This window comes from Cololabis saira, chromosome 18 (assembly GCF_033807715.1).
Source record: "Cololabis saira isolate AMF1-May2022 chromosome 18, fColSai1.1, whole genome shotgun sequence".
NCBI lineage: Eukaryota > Metazoa > Chordata > Actinopteri > Beloniformes > Belonidae > Cololabis > Cololabis saira.
The window spans coordinates 2,708,451-2,732,937 of NC_084604.1; the positions used below are offsets into that span (position 1 = coordinate 2,708,451).

Below are 24,487 nucleotides of genomic sequence, written 5' to 3' on the forward strand. Positions count from 1 at the left end.
TTTGTGTTCAAAAACCTTCAGAGGTTGGAGGAGTCCTGACGGGGGCCGGGGCCGGTGACCGGGCCGGTGACCGGGGCCGGTGACCGGGGCCGGTGACCGGGGCCGGGGGCCGGGCCCGGGGGCCGGGCCCGGTGACCGGGGCCGGTGACCGGGGCCGGTGACCGGGGCCGGTGACCGGGGCCGGTGACCGGGGCCGGTGACCGGGGCCGGTGACCGGGGCCGGTGACCGGCCTGCAGCTGGTTTCACCTCTACAGGTGCAGAGTTCAGAATGACATCAACTATCAAAGTAAACGCTGAAGGTCTGTTGAACCAGGAAGAAAAGAGTCAGGTAGAAAGGTGCAGTCTAATGTCCATCTCTGCAGGAGCTGCTTCTTCCTGCGCTTTTCCCCGGCTGTTCCTGCAGATGAACGGTGAGGTGATGTCTGAGCTGGAATGTGAGGACGGGAGACGGTCCGGTGTTGGCTCCAGGGGGGTTCCCCTGGGGGCCCCTGGGAGTCTCAGTAGCGGTGGCTCTGGTGGGAGTACTGGGAGCTCTGCTGGGAGGACGACGTGTATCCCATGGTGCTCTGGGGCTGAGTGGAACTCTGAGTGTTTTGGTAACCGAGGCGAGAGCTGGAGTGCTGGAGACAGAAAACACATGAAAACTCAGATATACAGGGGATTCTTTCAGGTTAAACATTTCTGCATCTTCCACAGTTTTTATTTAATCTCAGGACGTCCTAAAATGAGCAGTCCTGCATGTCTCCTGCAGGTGTCCTCATATTCTCATGAGTAACAATACAGGGTACACACAATACAAACCAAACAGAAAAAATACTCATTCACAAATATATACAGAAACACAAAAATTCACACATACAAAACATATAAACAACAAAACATACAACACAAGCTCCTACACTGAATCATCACGAATACTTTTGTTACATTGCAAAGATGCCATGAGCCAACAATATGAGTACCCCGTTAAATATGAATCCTTAAAATTTTGTGTTGAATAATAATCTTTTAGTTTCCTTTTAAAACGTAGCACATGTTTCTGTTGCAGTGACCCGATGGCTCTCATGTTTGGGCGTCTGGGAGACCAGAGACTCAGATCCCTGGATCAACCCCGGCGCTTCCCTTGTACCACCACCGGGGGGCGCATTTGCAGCTGTTTTCAGAATACAATCCTACAGCACCAGCAGGCTCCTGGTTATCAGCCCACAGCTGATCAGGAGCTGCTGGTGCTGGTGCTGGTTCTGGTTCCGGGTCCAGGCTTCTCCCCACCAAGGCAGCGCCGCGGCTGCTTAAGAGAAAGGAATCTGCACGCTAGAGACGCCATCAATGACTGTGTTTCCATGCATCAATCTGCAGACCTGCAGACCTGCAGACCTGCAGACCTGTAGACCTGTAGACCTTTTCTAACCGGAATATTAGCAATAACCCCGTTGCGCCCGACCATGTAAACACCAATAACACCTTTGAATAACCGGAATTTGCTCATATTCGGGTTTTTAACCTCATATTCGGGGGCCTCTCTCCCGTCTGACCCGCTGATAACGGGCCGGCCGGTGATAAGGGAGACGTCCGGGGCCGTCTGGCTCCTGCTGGAATCAGCTGCGTCAGCGTGCTGCTGCTGCTGCTGCTGCTGCTGCAGCTGCTGCTGTTAATGCTGCAGCTGCTGCTGCTGCTGTTAATGCTGCAGCTGCTGCTGCTGCTGTTAATGCTGCTGCTGCTGCTGCTGCAGCTGCTGCTGTTAATGCTGCAGCTGCTTCTGCTGCTGTTAATGCTGCTGCTGCTGCTGCTGCAGCTGCTGCTGTTAATGCTGCAGCTGCTGCTGCTGCTGCTGCTGCTGCTGTTAATGCTGCAGCTGCTGCTGCTGCTGCTGTTAATGCTGCAGCTGCTGCTGCTGCTGCTGCTGCTGCTGCTGTTAATGCTGCAGCTGCTGCTGCTGCTGCTGTTAATGCTGCAGCTGCTGCTGCTGTTAATGCTGCTGCTGCTGCTGCTGCTGCTGCTGTTAATGCTGCAGCTGCTGCTGCTGCTGCTGCTGCTGTTAATGCTGCAGCTGCTGCTGTTGCTGCTGCTGCTGTTAATGCTGCAGCTGCTGCTGCTGCTGCTGCTGCTGTTAATGCTGCTGCTGCTGCTGCTGCTGCTGCTGCTGCTGCTGCTGCTGCAGCTGCTGCTGGTGCTGCTGCTGCTGCTGCAGTCAGGTGACCTCTGATCAGCAGCAGCTCCACAACAACAACTCAGACAGTATTACAGGACTTACTCAACTAAAGTAAGAAGAGCTAAGTTCCCCCAGCTGTAGACCTGCAGACCTGCAGACCTGTAGACCTGCAGACCTGCAGACCTGCAGACCTGCAGACCTGCAGACCTGCAGACCTGCAGACCTGCAGACCTGCAGACCTGCAGATCTGTAGACCTGCAGACCTGCAGACCTGCAGACCTGCAGATCTGTAGACCTGCAGACCTGTAGACCTGTAGACCTGCAGACCTGCAGACCTGCAGACCTGCAGACCTGTAGACCTGCAGACCTGCAGACCTGCAGACCTGCAGACCTGTAGACCTGCAGACCTGTAGACCTGCAGACCTGCAGACCTGCAGATCTGTAGACCTGCAGACCTGCAGACCTGCAGACCTGCAGACCTGTAGACCTGTAGACCTGCAGACCTGTAGACCTGCAGACCTGTAGACCTGCAGACCTGCAGACCTGTAGACCTGCAGACCTGTAGACCTGCAGACCTGCAGACCTGTAGACCTTCCATCAAGAAAATCAACTCCAGGCGGTTTATTTTTGCAGTAACCTTTTTAAAATTAAAAATACAGTCTTTATGCTCCATTATCTGATTTACTAATCTAACCGCTAGCCCAGTCTTATTATGCTGTGCACTTCTCTTACGTTTTTCTATTTTACTTATAAAATAATTATTTAAATGATTTGTCTTTATGTTTAGTTAAAACTCCCCTCCAGTTTCTAAATAAGATGGTGTATACTTAGTATTGCCTTTAATTAATGACTTAAAGTGCTCCTTAATCTTTTACTATCGTGTTTAATTTCATGAATAATATTACCATAGTACTTTTTTTTCTTTTTCTTATTTAGTTTAGTAACAAAATTTCTTAATTTACAATAAACTTGCCAATCTGACTTAATACACGATGATACATCTGTTCGCCTGATCTCTTTCAATCATGTATTCTTTCAATTCTTTGTCCAACCATGGAGAGTTGATGGCTCTAACTGGTGGTGCTTATCTATAACATTCGCTAAAGTTTCATCAAAAACCTGCAGGTCTGCAGGTCTGCAGGTCTGCAGGTCTGCAGGTCTGCAGGTCTGCAGACCTGCAGACCTGCAGGTCTGCAGGTCTGTAGGTCTGCAGGTCTGTTTCTTTTATCTGAGTCATTCAGACAGATTTAGGACGTGCTTCAGAGCTGTCCCGGGTCCTCACATGTGTCTCCAGGAGAGTCCAGGTCCCCGTCCCTGCTCAGACCCTTCCAGACTAACCTCTACGTTCTTCTTCTGCTGTCGGGGACTCAAAGATCAGCCCCCCCCCCGAGGCCCGTGGACCCGGGACAGGATATTCACCTGGTACTCCGACTGCAGCACCCCGGGGCCCGAGGAGGCCCCGGCCGGCCCGATCCGGGGCTTCTTGTTGGGCGGGCCCTGGTCCTGACCGTGCTGCAAGCCCCCACCGGCGGTGGCCCCGGCGGTGCCGTTGGTCTGAGCCGAGCTCTGCTGGGACGAGGCCTGCTGGGCCCCCGTCTGCTGCTGGTTCTGGGCCTGGTTCTGGCCCGTCGTCTGCTGGTGCTGCTGGTGCTGCTGGTGCTGCTGGGTCTGGTTCTGCAGGAAACACGGGGAGCATGGAACAGAAACAGTTACTCCAGAGTAGGGATGTCCACACCCAGTATGAGTATTTTAATTTGTGTACTCGCCGATACCGAGTACCGATCCGATACTTCTACCACAAAAATAACTAGGCTAAAAATGCAATGAATTGGAAGACAGGTTTGATTTGGAAGAGAAATTCAATTTTAAACAAAACTCAGCAGGAACATCAACTGAGCATGTGCGGTGCTTCACCTGAAGCCGTCCGTGTGAAACAACATAAACTATCAAATAGAATTTAAAAAACAGGCTAAATGAAGACAGACTGACCCGGGGAGCGGGGCGGCTCAACGTCCCCCCCCTAGCGGCGCAAACCAGTAACTACAACAACAATGAAGTATCGGTGCGTGGTATCAGAGAATTTTTGCGAGTACAAGTATATGAGGGCAGTATCGGCCCCGATACCAATACCAGTATCGGTATCGGGGCCTCCCTACTCCAGAGCAACAACCAGGTGCAGGTTTGGAAAGCTGGCTGAAAAATCCGGAAAAAGAGATTTTAACTGTCCCCTAAAATTTCAAAATAAAAGTCTGGAGCCTAAGAAGCCTGAGGAGGTTCCAAGAACTAGAGATGCACCGATCGATCGGCAACCGATCGGTATCGGCCCGATAATGCCCCTATCGGTTTGGATCGGAGATCGGAAAATAATAGTTCGGAGCGGCCGATCAGATGACGTTTACAACAACAACCCGCCGCCAGCGCGTGAGTTCCCTCATCTCAGACCGAGGTGTCCTAACGGGGCGTGGCCGTCTCTACAAAACATCAACACTGAAAATGGCCGGTACGGGAATTTTACAATGTCCGAATAGGACAACAAATTTGCAGTTTGCAAGGTGTGTCCAATGGAGATACACCGAGGAGGAATGTTACAAAACAATTTCAACACAACCAAGCTGATAAGACATTTGAAAGTTTCTCACATGAAGGAATATATTGAGTTGCCAAAGTCGGCTACCGCTAAGGCAGAGAAAGAGAAGGAGCAACGCCGCTAACTCTGAACGTAACAGAGACTTATAAACGACAGCAAGAACAATAAAGAACTACATCGTAAGGTAATGGATTAGTAAGCCTTGCTCATCAGCCACTTTCTGTTGTAGCAGACATCGGGTTTAAACACGTTAGCAGCTTGGATCTGCGGTTCGCGCTGCAGAGTCGTAAATATTTCACTGATGAATGTCCGTCTGAGTTTTACCAGAATATATACAGTCACATCCAAACCCTCACGCAGGACGACAGTCGTGTCAGTCGCTTCACGAGTCATGTGGAGTTCTAGTGTGAAGAGTTTTGCTTCACTCACAAGAGTTTCCACGTGGCGGATGCTATCGCTAAAGCTTTAGCAAACCTTAATAATTCATAATTAATTTTTATTTTAAGATTTAATTCCTCTTTCCTCAGGAAAACTAAGGTTTATAGTTTACAACTTGTATCCACTCAGAGAGAGTGACATGTCTGCTGTTGTCTGTGTTGGTGACATGTTGTACATAATTATTACCACAGGAAAGCTCAAGCTGGTAAGATACACAATAAAACAGACCATTCATGATTCTTTCTCATCTCCTAATTTTATACCTAATAATACAATGTCAGTGTCGTGTACATGAGACAACAATATTGACGATTTATGGATTTCACGCTGTGATCGGTGATCGGTGCATCTCTACCAAGAACTCCCACGCTGACAGAAACCTTGGTCAACAACCTGAAACTCAGGTGTGTTCCAGGTGTCTCTAGTCCAGCTCCAGCCGGGCCTCGGGAACCCGGGGATGATGTCACAGGCGTTTTGTTCACTTCTTTTGTTTATTAACACTTAAAAAAACTTCAGCAAACATGATGAATGGGGACATATTTGTCAGTAAAGTGAACATTTATCTCCGTCTGTGCTTCTGTTGTTGACGTGAGCAGCTGGAGAGACTGGTCGGGTCCCACGGTTCTGACGGCTGTGGGGAAACGTGTGTGTGCTGCACCGTCACCTTGTCCGTCTTCTCCTCGGGCTCGTCTTCGTTGAGGAACTCTCGTTTGGGGTAGGGGATCTGGCAGCCGGCGAACACGCTGGGGGGGCAGATCAGAGCGTTACCACACTGACTACGTTTACATGCAGTCTGGGGGTTAAGGTCAACATTCCGGTTACTGAAACATTGGGAATAATCTGTTTCCATGCATGAGCAAACAGGGTTATCCCTGTTTACATGGTAATTAATCATTCAGGATATCTGGATCAAACCAGTGACGCACGGAGAACGTCATGACGCAATTCCCTTCATTTCCGCTTCTTCTTCCTGTATCCAAATCCAAAACAACAACAATAACAGCAGCTCGGTGGATAATGAACAGCCCGGTAGAAGTCTCCTTCTTTTGAGCTTTGGTGCTGGTACTGACCCACCAGGACTTAACACTGTTCCTCGTAGCCTTCTTCATTAATGGAAGGCCAGAACGTGAAGAAATGGCAGATGGAGCCAGAGCTGTAACGTCCATATCCTGCTACCCGTTTCCACCAGAGACCCCGGACACTCTGGATGAAGGTGCAGTCAGGACTGGTGGGAACGAGTAGCAATGATGGAGTTCACCCACGCCCACCGGCCTGAGAATTTCCCTATGTCACTTCCTGGACTCAAAAGAGCAAAAGAACATGCGCAGAAAACAAATTCCTGTTCCTTTTGATGGGGATATCCCGTTAGGCGTTTACATGACCAAATATTCGGGTTAGAAAAGGAGTAACCCAGGGGTCTTTTTTTTTTTTTGTCTGCATACAGGACCGTCTCAGAAAATTAAATTGTGTATTGTGATTTTCTGTAATGCAATTACAAAAACAAAAATATATATATATATATATATATATATACTGTATGCCTTAGGTACTTACCAACATGGTATTAGCCATTAATATATACAGGACTGTCTCAGAAAATTAGAATATTGTGATAAAGTTTTTCATTTTCTGTAATGTAATTAAAAAAAACAAAAATGTCATACATTCTGGATTCATTACAAATCAACTGAAATATTGCAAGCCTTTTATTATTTTAATATTGCTGATCATGGCTTACATTTTAAGAAAACTCAAATATCCTATCTAAAAAAATTAGAATATTCTGGGAATCTTAATCTTAAACTGTAAACCATAATCAGCAATATTAAAATAATAAAAGGCTTGCAATATTTCAGTTGATTTGTAATGAATCCAGAATGTATGACATTTTTGTTTTTTTTAATTACATTACAGAAAATGAAAAACTTTATCACAATATTCTAATTTTCTGAGACAGTCCTGTATATATTAATGGCTAATACCATGTTGGTAAGTACCTAAGGCATACAGTATATATATATATATATATATATATATATATATATATATATATATATGCATTTTTAGTATAAAATATACATCATATCAGAATCACGGGTATCCAGGTACCCTGTTCAGCAAAACTTTGTATTTTAGGAACATATCCAGACAATTTCTTTTTCAACTCTAAGTGTAAGTGTAAGACTCTGATTGCTTTATCCTGCAGAGAGACTGAGGTTTCCTCTACAGTCCTGGATTAGAGAGATGTGTGTTACATTAGAAAAGCTAATTTATGGAATTAGAGGTAAAGCACAAGAATTTGAAGAAGTATAGACACCTTTAATGGATTTTCTCAAGCAACAATAGAATATATATATCTGTAAAACAAGTAAGTGTGACATTTTTGTTTGTTTGTGAAGCTATTGAGTGTGACAATTCTTTTAAAATGTTGTTTAATTTATTTATTTATTACATTTATTTATATATATTTTTCCGTTTGTTTATTTGTTTTGTCTTGTTTTGTTTTTGTCTGTGTGTACACAGCAAGACCTGGTTGCATTTTATTGTGCAATTAAGGTGATATTTGCAGATTTTTTTTTGTACATTTATATTGAAATTCAATAAAAATATTGTTAAAAAAAAACATCATATATCTTTTAATATAATATATATTTATTTTATATATATATATATATATATATATATATATATATATATATATATATATATATATATATTCTTTTTTTTCTTTTCTTTTTTTTCTTTTCTGTGAAGGGTAGGGGGGGTGACATCCACTGCTAGACTAAGACGCGTAAAACCCAGGGAAACGCACAACGAGCACACGAGCCCTGGAGATCTGTAAAGCCGAGGACACACCAATCCGGCTTTTCCCTGTTCAGTTCAGTTCCACGCTACCTGAACAGCCAATCACAGAGTGAGCTGTTTGCAAAAGGCTTCTTTCAAACCTTCTTAAGGAGCCTGTAAAAGAAAAATGCGTTTCCCAGAGTTGCTCTTAGCCTAAGAATCTCTTTCATTAAGAAGGAAATGAAAGATGCTGCTGACCCAGTCTTTACAACCATCTTAGTGAACAAAGACTCACAGATCCAGGTGCGTCAGGCAAATCAATATCACACCAAGCAATGAGATATTAAAACAATGCACCCCGCACAAATTTTGATCTATTTTATACTTTAGATTTATATTGTTTAGCAAAGGTGGAAAAAAAAAGAAAAATAAGGAATAAAAAGTGTGTTCCTGTATACAAGACTGTCTTGTGATAAAGTTCTTTATTTTCTGTAATGCAATTAAAAAAACAAAAATGTCATACATTCTGGATTCATTACAAATTAACTGAAATATTGCAAGCCTTTTATTATTTTAATATTGCTAATTATGGCTTACAGTTTAAGATTAAGATTCCCAGAATATTCAAAGAATAGAACAGAATATTTTTTGAGATAGGATATTTGATCTTTCACATTTTTTTAATTCAAGATCTTTTTATTAAAATTTTCACAAAATAAAAAAGGTGAAATGCTGCATGTCAATTACAAACATTTTGATTAGGCATGGGCATGTTAATCATAGCATACACCAGTGTACAGAATATAAAAAACAATTAAACAGTATGAAAAAATATAAAATAGTAACAAAAACAAACTACAGACCAAACTAATCCCTCCCCTGTCACTGCCAGATTACTAATCACAATATGAGGTCACTCTAACATCAAAAGCCTGCACTAGGAATATAAAAGAAATATGAAGTATAGTTCACAGGGTCTGGAATGCTTCTAGAAAAGGTCCCCACACTTTCTGGAACTTATTTGATTGCTGAAGCGAGTATCTAATTTTCTCCAGTTTTAAGCAGGACATGATGTCTTCCAGCCATTGCGCACGAGTAGGAGGGAAGGGATCCTTCCACCTGAACAGAATTGCCCGACGAGCCAAAAGGGAGGCAAAAGACAAAGTGTGCCCCTGTGCAGTGGTTAACTTCCTTCCTCCCTCCATGACCCCAAACAGGGCAGTCAGTGGGTTTGGTTCTAATCTGATTTTAAGCACCAGAGAGAGAGTATGAAATACTTCCATCCAGTACTTATTTAGACATGGGCAGGACCAGTACATATGGATGAGAGAGGCTTCTGCTACCTTACATCTTACACAGTATGGACTAATATCTGGGTACATGGAGGATAACTTTGCTTTTGAAATATGAGCCCTGTGTACCACTTTAAACTGAATTAAGCAGTGACGTGCGCACAGGGAGGTTGTATTAACCAGTTTGAGTATGGACTCCCAGGTATCCTCTGATAAGGGAAGCCCTAAGTCCTGCTCCCATGCTGCTTTGAGTTTATCTGTAGGGGCACTCCTAAGATCCAGCAACATGTCATAGAAAGACGAAATGAGCCCCTTTTTGAATGGGTCTGTGGCAAGAACTTTGTCAACTGTGGTCGAGCCTATCGATGCACCAGGGCTGGGTGTCTGGGAAAGAACAAAATGTCTAGCCTGAAGATACCTAAAGAAATGTGATTTTGGAAGGCTGAATTTACTACTTAACTGCTCAAAAGATGCCACGGTGCCGTCTATGAACATATCGCTAAAACGAATCATACCCCTCCTGTGCCATTCCTGGAAGGTGGGGTCCTCAAGGGATGGTTTGAAAGAGTGATTTGATGCAATGGGGCTAAGAAGAGAGAAGCTGTGAAAACCAAAAAACTTCCTAAATTGGGCCCAAATTCTAAGAGAATGTTTAACCACTGGGTTTTTGATTGATTTAAGTGAAGGAAGTGGAAGTGAGGAGCCGAGTAGGGCAGGAATTGACAGGTCATCAGTTGGATGTAACTCCATCGCCACCCAGTCAGGGCGGTCAGCGCCGTCGCAGTAGAAGGACCAGAATGCAAGGCAGCGCAGGTTAGCAGCCCAATAATAATAACGAAAGTTTGGGAGGGCCAGACCACCTGTAGACTTAATTTTTTGAAGGTGAGTTTTGTTCAAACGTGGCCGTTTACCCCGCCATAGGTATGTAGATATAACTGAGTCAAGGGACTGAAAAAAAGAACCAGGAATAAAGAGTGGTAAGGTCTGGAAAAGGTACAAAAATTTAGGTAAAATGGTCATTTTAACTGAATTGATGCGACCCACAAGAGACATTGACAGGGGTGACCATTGTGTAAGGGTTTGTTTGGTCTCATTTAACAATGAGATAAGATTCTCTTGGAGCAGGTCTTTGTGTTTCCTTGTCACAGATATGCCTAAATAGGAGAATTTGTCATTTGCGATTTTAAAGGGAAAATTGGAAAGGTCTAAAGCATGCGATTCGAGATTGGTAGGGAAAAGCTCACTTTTGCTGAGATTCAGTTTATAGCCTGAGAGTTTCCCAAACTGACTGAGAAGTGACAGCGCAGGGGGTAATGAGGCCAGAGGGTGAGAGATGAAAAGCAAGAGGTCATCGGCATAAAGCGAGACCTTATGTTCCCTGCCACCTCTCCAGATACCGGACACATCCTCACAAGATCGGAGCGCTGTGGCAAGCGGTTCGATAGCCATGTCAAAAAGCATGGGACTAAGGGGGCACCCCTGACGGGTTCCACGATGCAGATTAAATGGTTTTGACCGTTGAGAGTTAGTACGAATTGAGGCTGTTGGGTGTAAATAGAGAAGTTTAATCCACAGAGCAAAGTTCGGACCAAAACCAAACCTGTCCAGCACAGCAAAGAGATAATCCCACTGAACGCGATCAAATGCTTTCTCTGCATCCAGAGAGACAACGCATTCAGGGATAGCCTCAGAGGCAGAGTAGATAATATTGAACAGTCGCCTTGTGTTGAAGTAAGACTGCCTACCTTTAATGAAGCCAGTTTGGTCTTCAGATATAATTGTGGGGAGGGCATTCTCCAGCCTATGGGCTAGGACTTTAGCTAGGATTTTAGCATCTGTGTTTAATAGGGAGATGGGCCTGTAGGAGGCGCATTCAGTAGGATCCTTCCCTTTTTTAGCTATGAGGGTGATGCAGGCCTCCGAAAAAGAAGGAGGGAGGGAACCGTGGCTGAAGGATTCTGAAAGAACTGTAGATAGCAGTGGGGAAAGCAGAGTAGAAAATTTCTTTAGAAATTCCGCCGGGAAGCCATCAGGGCCAGGACATTTACCCGACTGCAGTGAAGAAATGGCTCGAGTAATTTCCATCAGGGATATCGGTTCTTCTAATGTCTTCCTTAGATCTGGTGAAAGACTGGGAATACTAAGACTATTTAAAAAGTCCGCAATCTCATCTCGATCAGTCTGAGATTCCGAGGTGTATAGCTGGGTATAAAAGTCCCTGAATGCTTCATTTATGAGTAAGTGGTCTGTAGTTACATGGCCATTTGGTAATCGAATCTTAGAAATATTTTGTTTAGCCTTAGAGCCTTTAAGTTGGTTGGCTAATAATTTGTCAGATTTGTCTCCATAAACATAAAACCTGGTTTTACTTTTCAGAAGTGACTGTTCAATTGGGTGAGTGGTAAGCAGGTCAAATTTAGTTTTAAGTTCTAGCCGCTTTTTGTAAAGATCTGGGGATTTAGTCCGAGAATATTCTTCATCGACCTCTTTGATTTGGCGGGCAAGGTCTGATCGCTCCCTATAAGATTTTTGCCTCACCCTAGCAGTGTAGGATATAATCTGTCCCCGGAGATAAGCCTTGAGGGAGTCCCAGACAGTTAGACTAGACATTCCTGGAGTCATATTCGTGGATAGGAAAAAGGCTATTTCCGTTTCCATAGATTTAACAAAATTTGTGTCCGACAGCAGAGTTGAATTGAATCGCCACTGTCTGTCTCTCTGAGGTAGGTCAGGAAGGGACATGGTTAGAACCACAGGAGCGTGGTCGGAAATGACAATGCTCTGATAAGCACAGGAATGAACCAGGGGAATCAGTTGATTATCAATAAAAAAATAATCAATCCTCGAGTATGTGTGGTGCACTTGTGAGAAAAAGGAGTATTCTCTGTCACATGGATGTAAAGAACGCCACACATCACAAACACCGTAGTCAGAAAGGAACGCCTGAATAAGACGGGCTGACTTACTTGCTGTGCCGGGGTTGGTAGAGGATCGGTCTAGGACTGGGTCGAGCCAGCAATTAAAATCACCACCCAGTATGAGAGAATATGTATTAAGGTCAGGGAGCAGTGAAAACAGTCGTTCAAAAAAGACTGCATCATCTGAATTAGGGGCATAAACGTTCACAAGTACGACCAATGTATTGAATAATTTCCCAGAAACGATCACGTAGCGACCAAACTTGTCAGAAATCACATTGTGCTGCTCAAATGAAACATCCTGACTGATCAGAACTGAAACTCCTCGGGCCTTAGCTTGAAAGGAGGAGTGAAATCTCTGCCCTGACCACCTCGGGAACAGGCGGCTATTATCAGAACTGCGAATATGAGTTTCTTGTAGAAAGGCTATTTCTGTTTTAAGGTGTTTTAGATGTGAGAAGATCCTCTTCCTTTTAACAGGGTGATTCAGACCCTTAACATTCCAGCTCACCAACTTCAAGTATCTACTCATAATATCTAAGAAGAAAAATTAGGTGTGCGCAATGACCTAGGCAGAAAAAAAGAAAACGGAAAGGAGGTTGAATGTGACCCACATTAAGTAATGAGTTGAAAAGAGTTAATGCAAAGTTTCTGGCAGTGACATATCCCCCCGACCCACCCCCCCCAACTAAGACAGCTGCTATAGAAAAATAAAAAAAAAGCAGCAAGCTCTTTAAAACAAACAAAGTGCAATAACGCATCTTCCAATCCTACACACTAATAGCTTTTGCTCCCGTATCATGGGTGTATACATATTAGCACCTTAAACGGGTAGATATAAATAAAAAAAAGAAATACCCTCTCAAATCTTGACCTGGAAGTCCCGATATGAGCCCAGAAATATTTGTACAAAAATATAAAATATAAAACGTCCGACTTAAGCAGCGTAAAAGTAAGGTTAACAGCTTACAATTATTACAAAACTTATAGGTAAATCGGAAAAGCTTTTTTTTTTTTTTTTTTTTTTTTTCTTTTCTCTCCCTCTTCACCACTTATTTTCCCCCTTCCCTCAAATAGCCAAAAAGAACTGCAAATTAATAATATTTGCAAAAGGGCAGTCAAACTAACAACAGAGAAAATACTGGTTGTCGCGGGGTTACTCACCCTCCCCTCAGGAATAATGTGGCTCACGTAAAAAAAAAAAAAAAAAAAAAAAGAGAGAGAGAAAAAAAAAGTCAGTCCGTGAGCGTCAGTGAGCCGCACCGGGCTGCAGGCGGAGCCGTGACAGCCTCCAACGGTCCCGTTACGGTGGGTTTGAAGTTTTGCTGCGACTCGTGATGAATTTGCGCGCCTCATCCACGGAGCCGATCCACTTCCTGGCCCCCCCGGACAGCGTGAGCCGGAGCCGGGCGGGGAAGAGCAGAGCCGGCCTCAGACCCAGCTGGTAGAGCTCCGACATGACTCCGCTGTATTCCGCTCGTTGGCTGGCAACTTCGGGGCTGTAATCCTCCACTATCCGGATGGGGTGGCCGCGATATTCCACCTTTCCTCTCCGGCGCGCCTCCCTGATGAGGATATCTTTCGTCTGGTACCGGTGAAGGCGGAGGATGACCGGACGCGGTCTCTGTCCCGGGGCCGGCTTGGCGGCGAGCGAGCGGTGCGCTCTGTCTATCTCTGGCGGTGACGGCAGCGTATCGTTCCCGAACACCTCACACAGCAGCTTGGAGAAGAAAGCCGTTGGAGACCCGCCCTCGGTCGACTCCGGTAAGCCCAGGATACGGATGTTCTGCCTTCTGCTTCGGCTTTCCAAATCCACCACCTTAGCCTTCAGCCGAGCATTATCATCCCGTAGAGTCGAGCAGATGCCTTCAAGGTCCGTAACTCGCTGGCTGAGGTCTTCTGTGGCGAGTTCAAGGGACGAAACCCGTTGGCCATGGTCCTCGACCGCGAGCCGCGTTTGGTCGAGTTTGGAGTCGAGCTGACTGAAAGTATTTTTGAACTCGGCGGCCAGGGCAGCGCGGTGTTCTTCCAGCAACGTGGTAATGGCCGCCAGGGTTAAGACAGCGCCAGCCTCGTCCTTTTTTCCCGACTTGCCGCTCTTCGAAGCCATCTCGGAGGTAAGTGGGCTCGTTCGAGACAAAAAAAAAGAAAAACAGCAACAGGGAATCCCTTTTAAAGGAAAAAGTTTGAAAGTTTGAGGGCTTGGTGGTTTAAAAAGTTTGGCATTTACGGGAGCACTCACGAAACACGTCTACTCCATCTGCTCACCAACCGGAAGCCCTGATCTTTCACATTTAATAAAAACAATACATTTCCTCATTATTTTTCTTACCAAGACTACTTCTTATTTAGTTCCAGTCTTGTTTTCATCATGAAAAAGGGTCATTGAAGTATATTTATCATCTTAGTTTTTCATTATAACACACATAACGCACAGGCAGCAGGGAATTAGTGCGTTAGGTAGCAGTGCTGCGTGTGAAAATGCGCTGATAGTGATCGGTGATCGATTTGCCTGGCATCGATTGATTTGGTTTCAGAACCGCGGTGGTGGACAGCTCCTCTAAAGAGATTCTAAAAGAGCGAAACTAAAGAGCGGTCCTGAGAACGGTTTTAAGAAGTCATCTGGGAAACACCCGTATCTTAGGGCCCCTTCTTAGTTGAAACCTTCTTTGGAGCCTTCTTAAATCCCTAAGAGAGGTCGGATCCGGGAAACCCGGCCATTATCTGTCCCCATTTTTGGGTTTTTAAAAACCGGAATATGAGTAAATTCCGGTTATTCAAAGGGGTTATTGGTGTTTACATGGCTGTGCGCAACCGTGCTATTGCTAATATTCCGGTTAGAAAAGGGTTATTGATGTATGTAAACGTAGTCAGTGTTTGTGCGGGTGGGACCTGCCCCTGAACCGGTCTGAACCGGCTGGAACTCACTCGGTGGTGGGTAAGGGCTCCTCCAGGAAGTAGGGGTCCTGCAGCGCCTGCTCCGACGTGATTCTCTTGGTGGGGTCCATGGTGAGGAGTTTCTGGAGCTGGAGACGAGCACAAGGCAGCGCCGAGGTCAGTTCACTGCTCTACTTAGCATATCTACTAGCAGAGTTATTCAAGTATACAGGACTGTCTCAGAAAATTAGAATATTGTGATAAAGTCCTTTATTTTCTGTAATGCAAAAATGTTATACATTCTGGATTCATTACAAATCAACTGAAATATTGCAAGCCTTTTATTATTTTAATATTGCTGATCATGGCTTACAGCTTAAGAAAACTCAAATATCCTATCTCAAAAAAATAGAATATTCTGGGAATCTTAATCTGTAAGCCATAATCAGCAATATTAAAATAATAAAAGGCTTGCAATATTTCAGTTGATTTGTAATGAATCCAGAATGTATGAAATTTTTGTTTTTTTAATTGCATTACAGAAAATAAAGAACTTTATCACAATATTTTAATTTTCTGAGACAGTCCTGTATTGTTATACCATTTCTGTCTATTGTTCTCTATTATATTGTAGTATTATTGTAAAGTAATGATAATGTAATACTATGCATTATAATTACTTCTATTAGTACATACATACATAGTAGCACAACTAATTGCTTTGATTTGTTTTGATTTTGACTATATTTATATATACATATAATTGAGTATTATATCACTGTATTGAACAGTTATTAAAGTAGGGATGTGTGTTTTATAAGTAAGCTTATTGAAACTCGTCTTGTTATATGTAAGAATGCATGTATATTTGTATTCTGTTTTTTTAACTTTTTTGTACTCTTTGTTAACATGCATGTTTGAAATAAAATCTTCAAATCAAAAAAAATACTTCACGAACTCACGAACAACCCACTTGAGAAAGCTGCGACTTCGTAATGTTACATTTGGTCACATTTCTATTTCTATTTTGGGGCCGGGTCTGGGGGCCGGCCCTCCCCTGGCCAGGGGGTGCACGGTCGGGCGCGGGTGCGGCGGCGGGAGGGAGTCATTCTCAGGTGTCTATGTCTTATGTCGTCAGTATGAATGGAGGGATGTTGGGCCATTCCCCGCTCTGCCTGGGGGCTCCGGCGGCGCCGGGGGCGCTTATGGAGGTGCGGTGAGGCCCTGGCCAGGCTCGGAGGGCCGGCCCCCGTCGACCTGGATGGCCGGCGGGGGAGCATGGGCGCCTTCCGGGTCCGCTGGTCCTGCCTCCTGGCTTCGGCCTCCGCTCCCCCTCCTGCCCCCCCTACATGACTCACACACACATAGGTCTGAGGGGGCGTGGGGGACACTGTCCCGCGTGCCCCGGTACTCCCTGCCCCCCGCCACACCTTATGGCCCTTTCGCACTAGTACTGCCTCAGCTCGCTTCTACCCGTCTTCTACCCACGGCCCCGTCTTGCGCTTTTGCACTAGGGGCTGAAGCGGGTAGAGCCGCTCCAAGCAGATACTTGCTGGCGGTGGGTTGCCTCACCACACGGTGATAGCCACACGGACATATACACACACACACACACACACACACACACACACACACACACACACACACACACACACACACACACACACACACACACACACACACACACACACACACACACACACACACAGACATATACACCGGCCCGTTCACCTGCATGCTTGCTCTGTAGTTTTGGGGGTTAGTTAATCGCGGTAGCTTAGCTCAGATTGTGATTGGGTCCAAGGACCTGGGACGGTTACTGCTCGTGTTTCTGCCGGTTCCGTGCCTGTTTCGTGTCTGTTCTGTTTTTTTGCAGATTTCCAGTGCTCGATGTGCGCCTCCATGTGTGTTCTCGCGTCCCGGATTAGCAGCGGATGTCAAAAAAGAAAACCCACCTTACTTAACAATTATCATGATATTTCTTCATCAAACTGGCTTTTATTGTTCTTTTAAATGTAATGTTTGATTTGCATTCTTTGGCTTCTGTATCCAGATTGTTCCATAGACTGATACCTTTTACAGAAAAACACAACGTTCCATTAATTTTGTCCTGAATTTTGTTTTTTTAAAGATCTCTGTTCCTTTTAAGTTATACTTATTTTCTCTTTGTTCACATTTTTTCTATATATTGATTGGCAAAACTTTCTTATGAGCTTTCCACATAATTTGCAGAATTCTGTGCTCCACTAATTCAAGAAATTTAAACGGTTCAACATTTGAAACGTGGTCAAATGTCCGGAAACTGTGGGGTGTTTGAACCGGGAACCTGTGAGGTGTTCAGACTGTGTGTGTGGATAGAAACGTACCAGCAGGAACACCTTGCTGTCCGGTTTCACCTTGTGCTTCTCCATGTACTTGATCAGGCTGCTGTTGGCGTACCTGCGGGATGACAACCACACGTCAGCGGTTCTGCGGGCGCGACAGGGCTGGGGTCGTCATGGCGACCACTCACGTGGTCCTCCGGAAGTCCTTCTGCAGCGTGGGGTACTCCGGCATCTTCCGGATGTCCTCCCAGTCTTTATCTGAGGAAAACAGAAGCCCAGAGCAGGACGGGAAGGAGATTACTCTGGACTACTGGGACGGGTTTGTCCCGGTTCTCCTGACAACCTCTGCTTTCTACGCTGGAAAAATAACCTTTCAATCTGGAATCTGGTTCAAACAAACCCATCTAACTCAAACTGACCGTCACATGTACAGATGATTAGTCCAATCCTGCACTCCACACCCCAAACACAAGCTCAGTTACAGTTACAGCTCCGTTACAGTTACAGCTCAGTTACAGTTACAGCTCAGTTACAGCCAAGCAGCTGCTTTAGAGGAAGTTACAGTGGAGTGTGTGTGGTGGTGGAGTGTGTGTGCTTGTACTAGTGTGTGTGTGCTTGTACTAGAGTGTGTGTGCTTGTACTAGAGTGTGTGTGCTTGTACTAGAGTGTGGTGGTGGAGTGTGTGTGCTTGTCCTAGTGTGTGTGTGTGTGTGTACTAGAGTGTGTAGCCGCTACCTGCAGGGAAGCCCATGACGCTGAAGATGTGGTCCAGCTGGTCGTGGTGGAGTGTCTGTATGGAGTGTGTGTGTGGTTGTACTAGTGTGTTTGTGGTTGTAGTATAGTGTGTGTGGTTGTAGTAGAGTGTGTGGTGGTGGAGTGTGTGTGCTTGTACTACTTGTACCACTAGCTGCTACCTGCAGGGAAGCCCATGACGCTGAAGATGCGGTCCAGCTGGTCGTGGTGGAGTGTGTGTACTAGAGTGTGTGTGTACCAGAGTGTGTGTGGTTGTACTAGAGTGTGTGTGTACCAGAGTGTGTGTGGTTGTACTAGAGTGTGTGTGCCTGTACCAGAGTGTGTGTACTACTACCTGCGGGGAAGCCCATGACGCTGAAGATGCGGTCCAGCTGGTCGTGGTGGAAGGGGTTGCTGGTCTTGATGTCCTCCTGCCGGCAGTGGAAGATCGGCTCCGACGTCAGCAGCTCGGCGAAGATGCAGCCGATGGCCCAGATGTCTGATCAACACAGCAGGACCAGGTCAGGGGCAGGAGCTCACCTGACCCTCACCTGACTCTCACCTGACCCTCACCTGACTCTCACCTGACCCTCACCTGACTCTCACCTGACTCTCACCTGACTCTCACCTGACTCTCCCCTGACTCTCACCTGACTCTCACCTGACTCTCCCCTGACTCTCACCTGACTCTCACCTGACCCTCACCTGACTCTCACCTGACTCTCACCTGACTCTCACCTGACCCTCACCTGACTCTCACCTGACCCTCACCTGACTCTCACCTGACTCTCACCTGACCCTCACCTGACTCTCACCTGACTCTCACCTGACCCTCACCTGACTCTCACCTGACTCTCACCTGACTCTGACCTGACTCTGACCTGACCCTCACCTGACTCTCACCTGACTCTCACCTGACCCTTACCTGACTCTCACCTGACCCTCACCTGACTCTCCCCTGACCCTCACCTGACTCTCACCTGACTCTCACCTGACCCTCACCTGACTCTGACCTGACCCTCACCTGACCCTCACCTGACCCTCACCTGACTCTCCCCTGACCCTCACCTGACTCTCACCTGACTCTCACCTGACCCTCACCTGACTCTCACCTGACTCTCACCTGACTCTCACCTGACCCTCACCTGACTCTCACCTGACTTTCACCTGACTCTCACCTGACTCTCCCCTGACCCTCACCTGACCCTCACCCGACCTGACTCTCACCTGACTCTCACCTGACTCTCACCTGACCCTCACCCGACCTGACTCTCACCTGACCCTCACCTGACCCTCACCTGACTCTCAACTGACTCTCACCTGACCCTCACCTGACTCTCACCTGACCCTCACCTGACCCTCACCTGACCCTCACCTGACTCTCACCTAACCCTCACCTGACTCTCAACTGACTCTCACCTGACCCTCACCTGACTCTCAACTGACTCTCACCTGACCCTCACCTGACTCTCACCTGACCCTCACCTGACTCTCACCTGACCCTCACCTGACTCTCACCTAACCCTCACCTGACTCTCACCTGACTCTCACCTGACTCTCCCCTGACTCTCACCTGACTCTGACCTGACCCTCACCTGACCCTCACCTGACTCTCCCCTGACTCTCACCTGACTCTCACCTGACTCTCACCTGACTCTCCCCTGACTCTCACCTGACTCTGACCTGACCCTCACCTGACCCTCGCCTGACCCTCACCTGACCCTCACCTGACTCTCACCTGACTCTCACCTGACCCTCACCTGACTCTCACCTGACTCTCACCTGACCCTCACCTGACTCTCACCTGACTCTCACCTGACTCTCCCCTAACTCTCACCTGACCCTCACCTGACCCTCACCTGACTCTCATCTGACTCTCATCTGACCCTCACCTGACTCTCACCTGACTTTCACCTGACTCTCACCTGACTCTCCCCTGACTCTCACCTGACTCTCACCTGACTCTCACCTGACTCTCACCTGACCCTCACCTGACTCTCACCTGACTCTCACCTGACTCTCCCCTAACTCTCACCTGACCCTCACCTGACTCTCACCTGACTCTCATCTGACTCTCATCTGACCCTCACCTGACTCTCACCTGACTTTCACCTGACTCTCACCTGACTCTCATCTGACCCTCACCTGACTCTCACCTGACCCTCACCTGACCCTCACCTGACTCTCCCCTGACTCTCCCCTGACCCTCACCTGACCCTCACCTGACTCTCCCCTGACTCTCCCCTGACTCTCCCCTGACTCTCACCTGACTCTCCCCTGACTCTCACCTGACTCTCCCCTGACTCTCACCTGACTCTCCCCTGACTCTCACCTGACTCTCCCCTGACTCTCACCTGACCCTCACCTGACTCTCCCCTGACTCTCCCCTGACTCTCCCCTGACTCTCCCCTGACTCTCCCCTGACTCTCACCTGACTCTCCCCTGACTCTCACCTGACTCTCCCCTGACTCTCACCTGACTCTCCCCTGACTCTCACCTGACTCTCCCCTGACTCTCACCTGACTCTCACCTGACTCTCCCCTGACCCTCACCTGACCCTCACCTGACCCTCACCTGACTCTCCCCTGACTCTCACCTGACTCTCCCCTGACCCTCACCTGACCCTCACCTGACTCTCCCCTGACTCTCACCTGACTCTCACCTCGTCTGCCCGTCCAGGGAGCTGAGGGGGGAAACCTCTCTAAAACGCCGCACAGGCGTCCAGTCGGACCCTCTCTGCCTTTAACGCTCCAATTCACTTCATACAAACGTTTATAAAACATCTTCCAGATATGAATCTCACTGTCCTCGCCGCTCTGGTCTGGGATCCTGCTACCGCCGGGAATACCACCCTCATCCTGTTCCCCGGGTTGGCTGGGAGCCCTCATCCTCTCATCATCCTCATCATCTCATCCTCTCATCATCCTCATCCCCTCACCACCCTCATCCTGTTCCCCGGGTTGGCTGGGAGCCCTCATCCTCTCATCATCCTCATCCCCTCACCCACCTCATCCTGTTCCCCGGGTCGGCTGGGAAGCCCTCATCCTCTCATCCCCTCATCCTCTCATCATCCCCTCATCCCCTCATCCTCTCATCATCCCCTCATCATCTCATCATCCTCTCATCCATCATCCTCATCCCCTCATCCTCTCATCCACTCATCCCATCATCCCCTCATCGTCCTCATCCCCTCGTCATCCTCATCCTCTCATCCCACTGATCCCCTCATCATCCCCTCCTCATCACCCTCATCCTCTCATCCCCTCACCCCCCTCATCATCCCCTCATCGTCCTCATCATCCTCATCCCATCCTCATCATCTCATCTCATCTCATCCACCTGACTCTCCCCTGACCCTCACCTGACTCTCACCTGACTCTCACCTGACCCTCACCTGACTCTCACCTGACCCTCACCTGACTCTCACCTGACTCTCACCTGACTCTGACCTGACCCTCACCTGACTCTCACCTGACTCTCACCTGACCCTCACCTGACTCTCACCTGACTCTCCCCTGACTCTCACCTGACTCTCACCTGACCCTTACCTGACTCTCACCTGACCCTCACCTGACTCTCACCTGACTCTCACCTGACTCTGACCTGACTCTGACCTGACCCTCACCTGACTCTCACCTGACTCTCACCTGACTCTCCCCTGACTCTCACCTGACCCTCACCTGACTCTCACCTGACTCTCACCTGACTCTCACCTGACCCTCACCTGACTCTCCCCTGACTCTCCCCTGACTCTCCCCTGACTCTCACCTGACTCTCCCCTGACTCTCACCTGACTCTCCCCTGACTCTCACCTGACTCTCCCCTGACTCTCACCTGACTCTCCCCTGACTCTCACCTGACCCTCACCTGACTCTCCCCTGACTCTCCCCTGACTCTCCCCTGACTCTCACCTGACTCTCCCCTGACTCTCACCTGACTCTCCCCTGACTCTCACCTGACTCTCCCCTGACTCTCACCTGACTCTCCCCTGACTCTCACCTGACTCTCACCTGACTCTCCCCTGACCCTCACCTGACCCTCACCTGACCCTCACCTGACTCTCCCCTGACTCTCACCTGACTCTCCCCTGACCCTCACCTGACCCTCACCTGACTCTCCCCTGACTCTCACCTGACTCTCACCTCGTCTGCCCGTCCAGGGAGCTGAGGGGGGAAACCTCTCTAAAACGCCGCACAGGCGTCCAGTCGGACCCTCTCTGCCTTTAACGCTCCAATTCACTTCATACAAACGTTTATAAAACATCTTCCAGACATGAATCTCACTGTCCTCGCCGCTCTGGTCTGGGATCCTGCTACCGCCGGGAATACCACCCTCATCCTGTTCCCCGGGTTGGCTGGGAGCCCTCATCCTCTCATCATCCTCATCATCTCATCCTCTCATCATCCTCATCCCCTCACCACCCTCATCCTGTTCCCCGGGTTGGCTGGGAGCCCTCATCCTCTCATCATCCTCATCCCCTCACCCACCTCATCCTGTTCCCCGGGTCGGCTGGGAAGCCCTCATCCTCTCATCCCCTCATCCTCTCATCATCCCCTCATCCCCTCATCCTCTCATCATCCCCTCATCATCTCATCATCCTCTCATCCATCATCCTCATCCCCTCATCCTCTCATCCACTCATCCCATCATCCCCTCATCGTCCTCATCCCCTCGTCATCCTCATCCTCTCATCCCACTGATCCCCTCATCATCCCCTCCTCATCACCCTCATCCTCTCATCCCCTCACCCCCCTCATCATCCCCTCATCGTCCTCATCATCCTCATCCCATCCTCATCATCTCATCTCATCTCATCCACCTGACTCTCCCCTGACCCTCACCTGACTCTCACCTGACTCTCACCTGACCCTCACCTGACTCTCACCTGACCCTCACCTGACTCTCACCTGACTCTCACCTGACTCTGACCTGACCCTCACCTGACTCTCACCTGACTCTCACCTGACCCTCACCTGACCCTCACCTGACTCTCACCTGACTCTCACCTGACCCTCACCTGACTCTCACCTGACCCTCACCTGACTCTCACCTGACTCTCACCTGACTCTGACCTGACCCTCACCTGACTCTCACCTGACTCTCACCTGACCCTCACCTGACTCTCACCTGACTCTCCCCTGACTCTCACCTGACTCTCACCTGACCCTTACCTGACTCTCACCTGACCCTCACCTGACTCTCACCTGACTCTCACCTGACTCTGACCTGACCCTCACCTGACTCTCACCTGACTCTCACCTGACTCTGACCTGACTCTGACCTGACCCTCACCTGACTCTCACCTGACTCTCACCTGACTCTCCCCTGACTCTCACCTGACCCTCACCTGACTCTCACCTGACTCTCACCTGACTCTCACCTGACCCTCACCTGACTCTCACCTGACCCTCACCTGACTCTCACCTGACTCTCCCCTGACCCTCACCTGACTCTCACCTGACTCTCACCTGACCCTCACCTGACTCTCACCTGACTCTCACCTGACTCTGACCTGACCCTCACCTGACTCTCACCTGACTCTGACCTGACCCTCACCTGACTCTCACCTGACTCTGACCTGACCCTCACCTGACTCTCACCTGACTCTCACCTGACTCTCACCTGACTCTCACCTGACTCTGACCTGACTCTGACCTGACCCTCACCTGACTCTCACCTGACTCTCCCCTGACCCTCACCTGACTCTCACCTGACTCTCACCTCCCTCATCATCCCCTCATCCTCTCACCCCCCTCATCATCCCCTCATCGTCCTCATTCCCTCATCATCCTCATCCCATCATCCCTCTCATCCCCTCCTCATCACCCTCATCCCCTCATCATCTCATCCCCTCACCATTTCATCCCCTCATCATCTCATCCCCTAATCATCTCATCCCCTCATCATCCTCATCCCCTCATCATCCCCTCATCTCATCATCCCCTCATCCTCTCATCCCCTCATCATCCTTATCCCCTCATCCCCCTCATCATCTCATCATCCTCATCCTCTCATCACCCTCATCCTCTCATCCCCTCATCCTCTCATCCTCTCATCCCATCATCCCCTCATCATCCCCTCCTCATCACCCTCATCCTCTCATCCTCTCATCCCCTCATCCTCTCATGTGTGTGTGTGTGGACCATGGACCTCGTCCCCCTTCTGCACTACCTGGAACCAGTTTCTGGTGTTGAACCATTTCATGGTCAAGATATAGTTGCATGAACACGGAAACATGTCAACCATTTCAATTCAATTCAATTACAATGTTAGTCATATAGCATCTATTACAATACCAATCTCCAGGATCTTGTCAGAAACTCAGAACATGACCTGCAAGGAAATATTTAAAAAAACACTGGCAGGTAAAAACTCCCCTTTGAGA

At 48.0% G+C, this 24,487-nt stretch overlaps 1 protein-coding gene across 3 annotated transcripts in view; it reads right to left on the minus strand.

The window, feature by feature from the left end:
• Positions 1-122: 122 nt before the first annotated feature.
• cdk19 (cyclin dependent kinase 19) overlaps positions 123-24,487 on the minus strand; it is a 109,108-nt gene continuing 84,743 nt past the window's right edge. Inside the window, exons 7-13 of one of the 3 annotated variants that reach the window (XM_061746544.1) lie at positions 18,458-18,601; positions 17,559-17,628; positions 17,413-17,485; positions 15,098-15,195; positions 5,840-5,918; positions 3,570-3,824; positions 378-621 (exon numbers count right to left, since the gene is read on the minus strand). In XM_061746544.1, the coding sequence (XP_061602528.1) occupies positions 499-621; positions 3,570-3,824; positions 5,840-5,918; positions 15,098-15,195; positions 17,413-17,485; positions 17,559-17,628; positions 18,458-18,601 (842 nt within the window). In that variant the 3' untranslated portion in view covers positions 378-498. Of the gene's footprint in view, positions 622-3,569; positions 3,825-5,839; positions 5,919-15,097; positions 15,196-17,412; positions 17,486-17,558; positions 17,629-18,454; positions 18,602-24,487 lie in introns of all 3 variants that reach the window. The other 2 variants (XM_061746543.1, XM_061746545.1) reach the window with 2 other exon arrangements.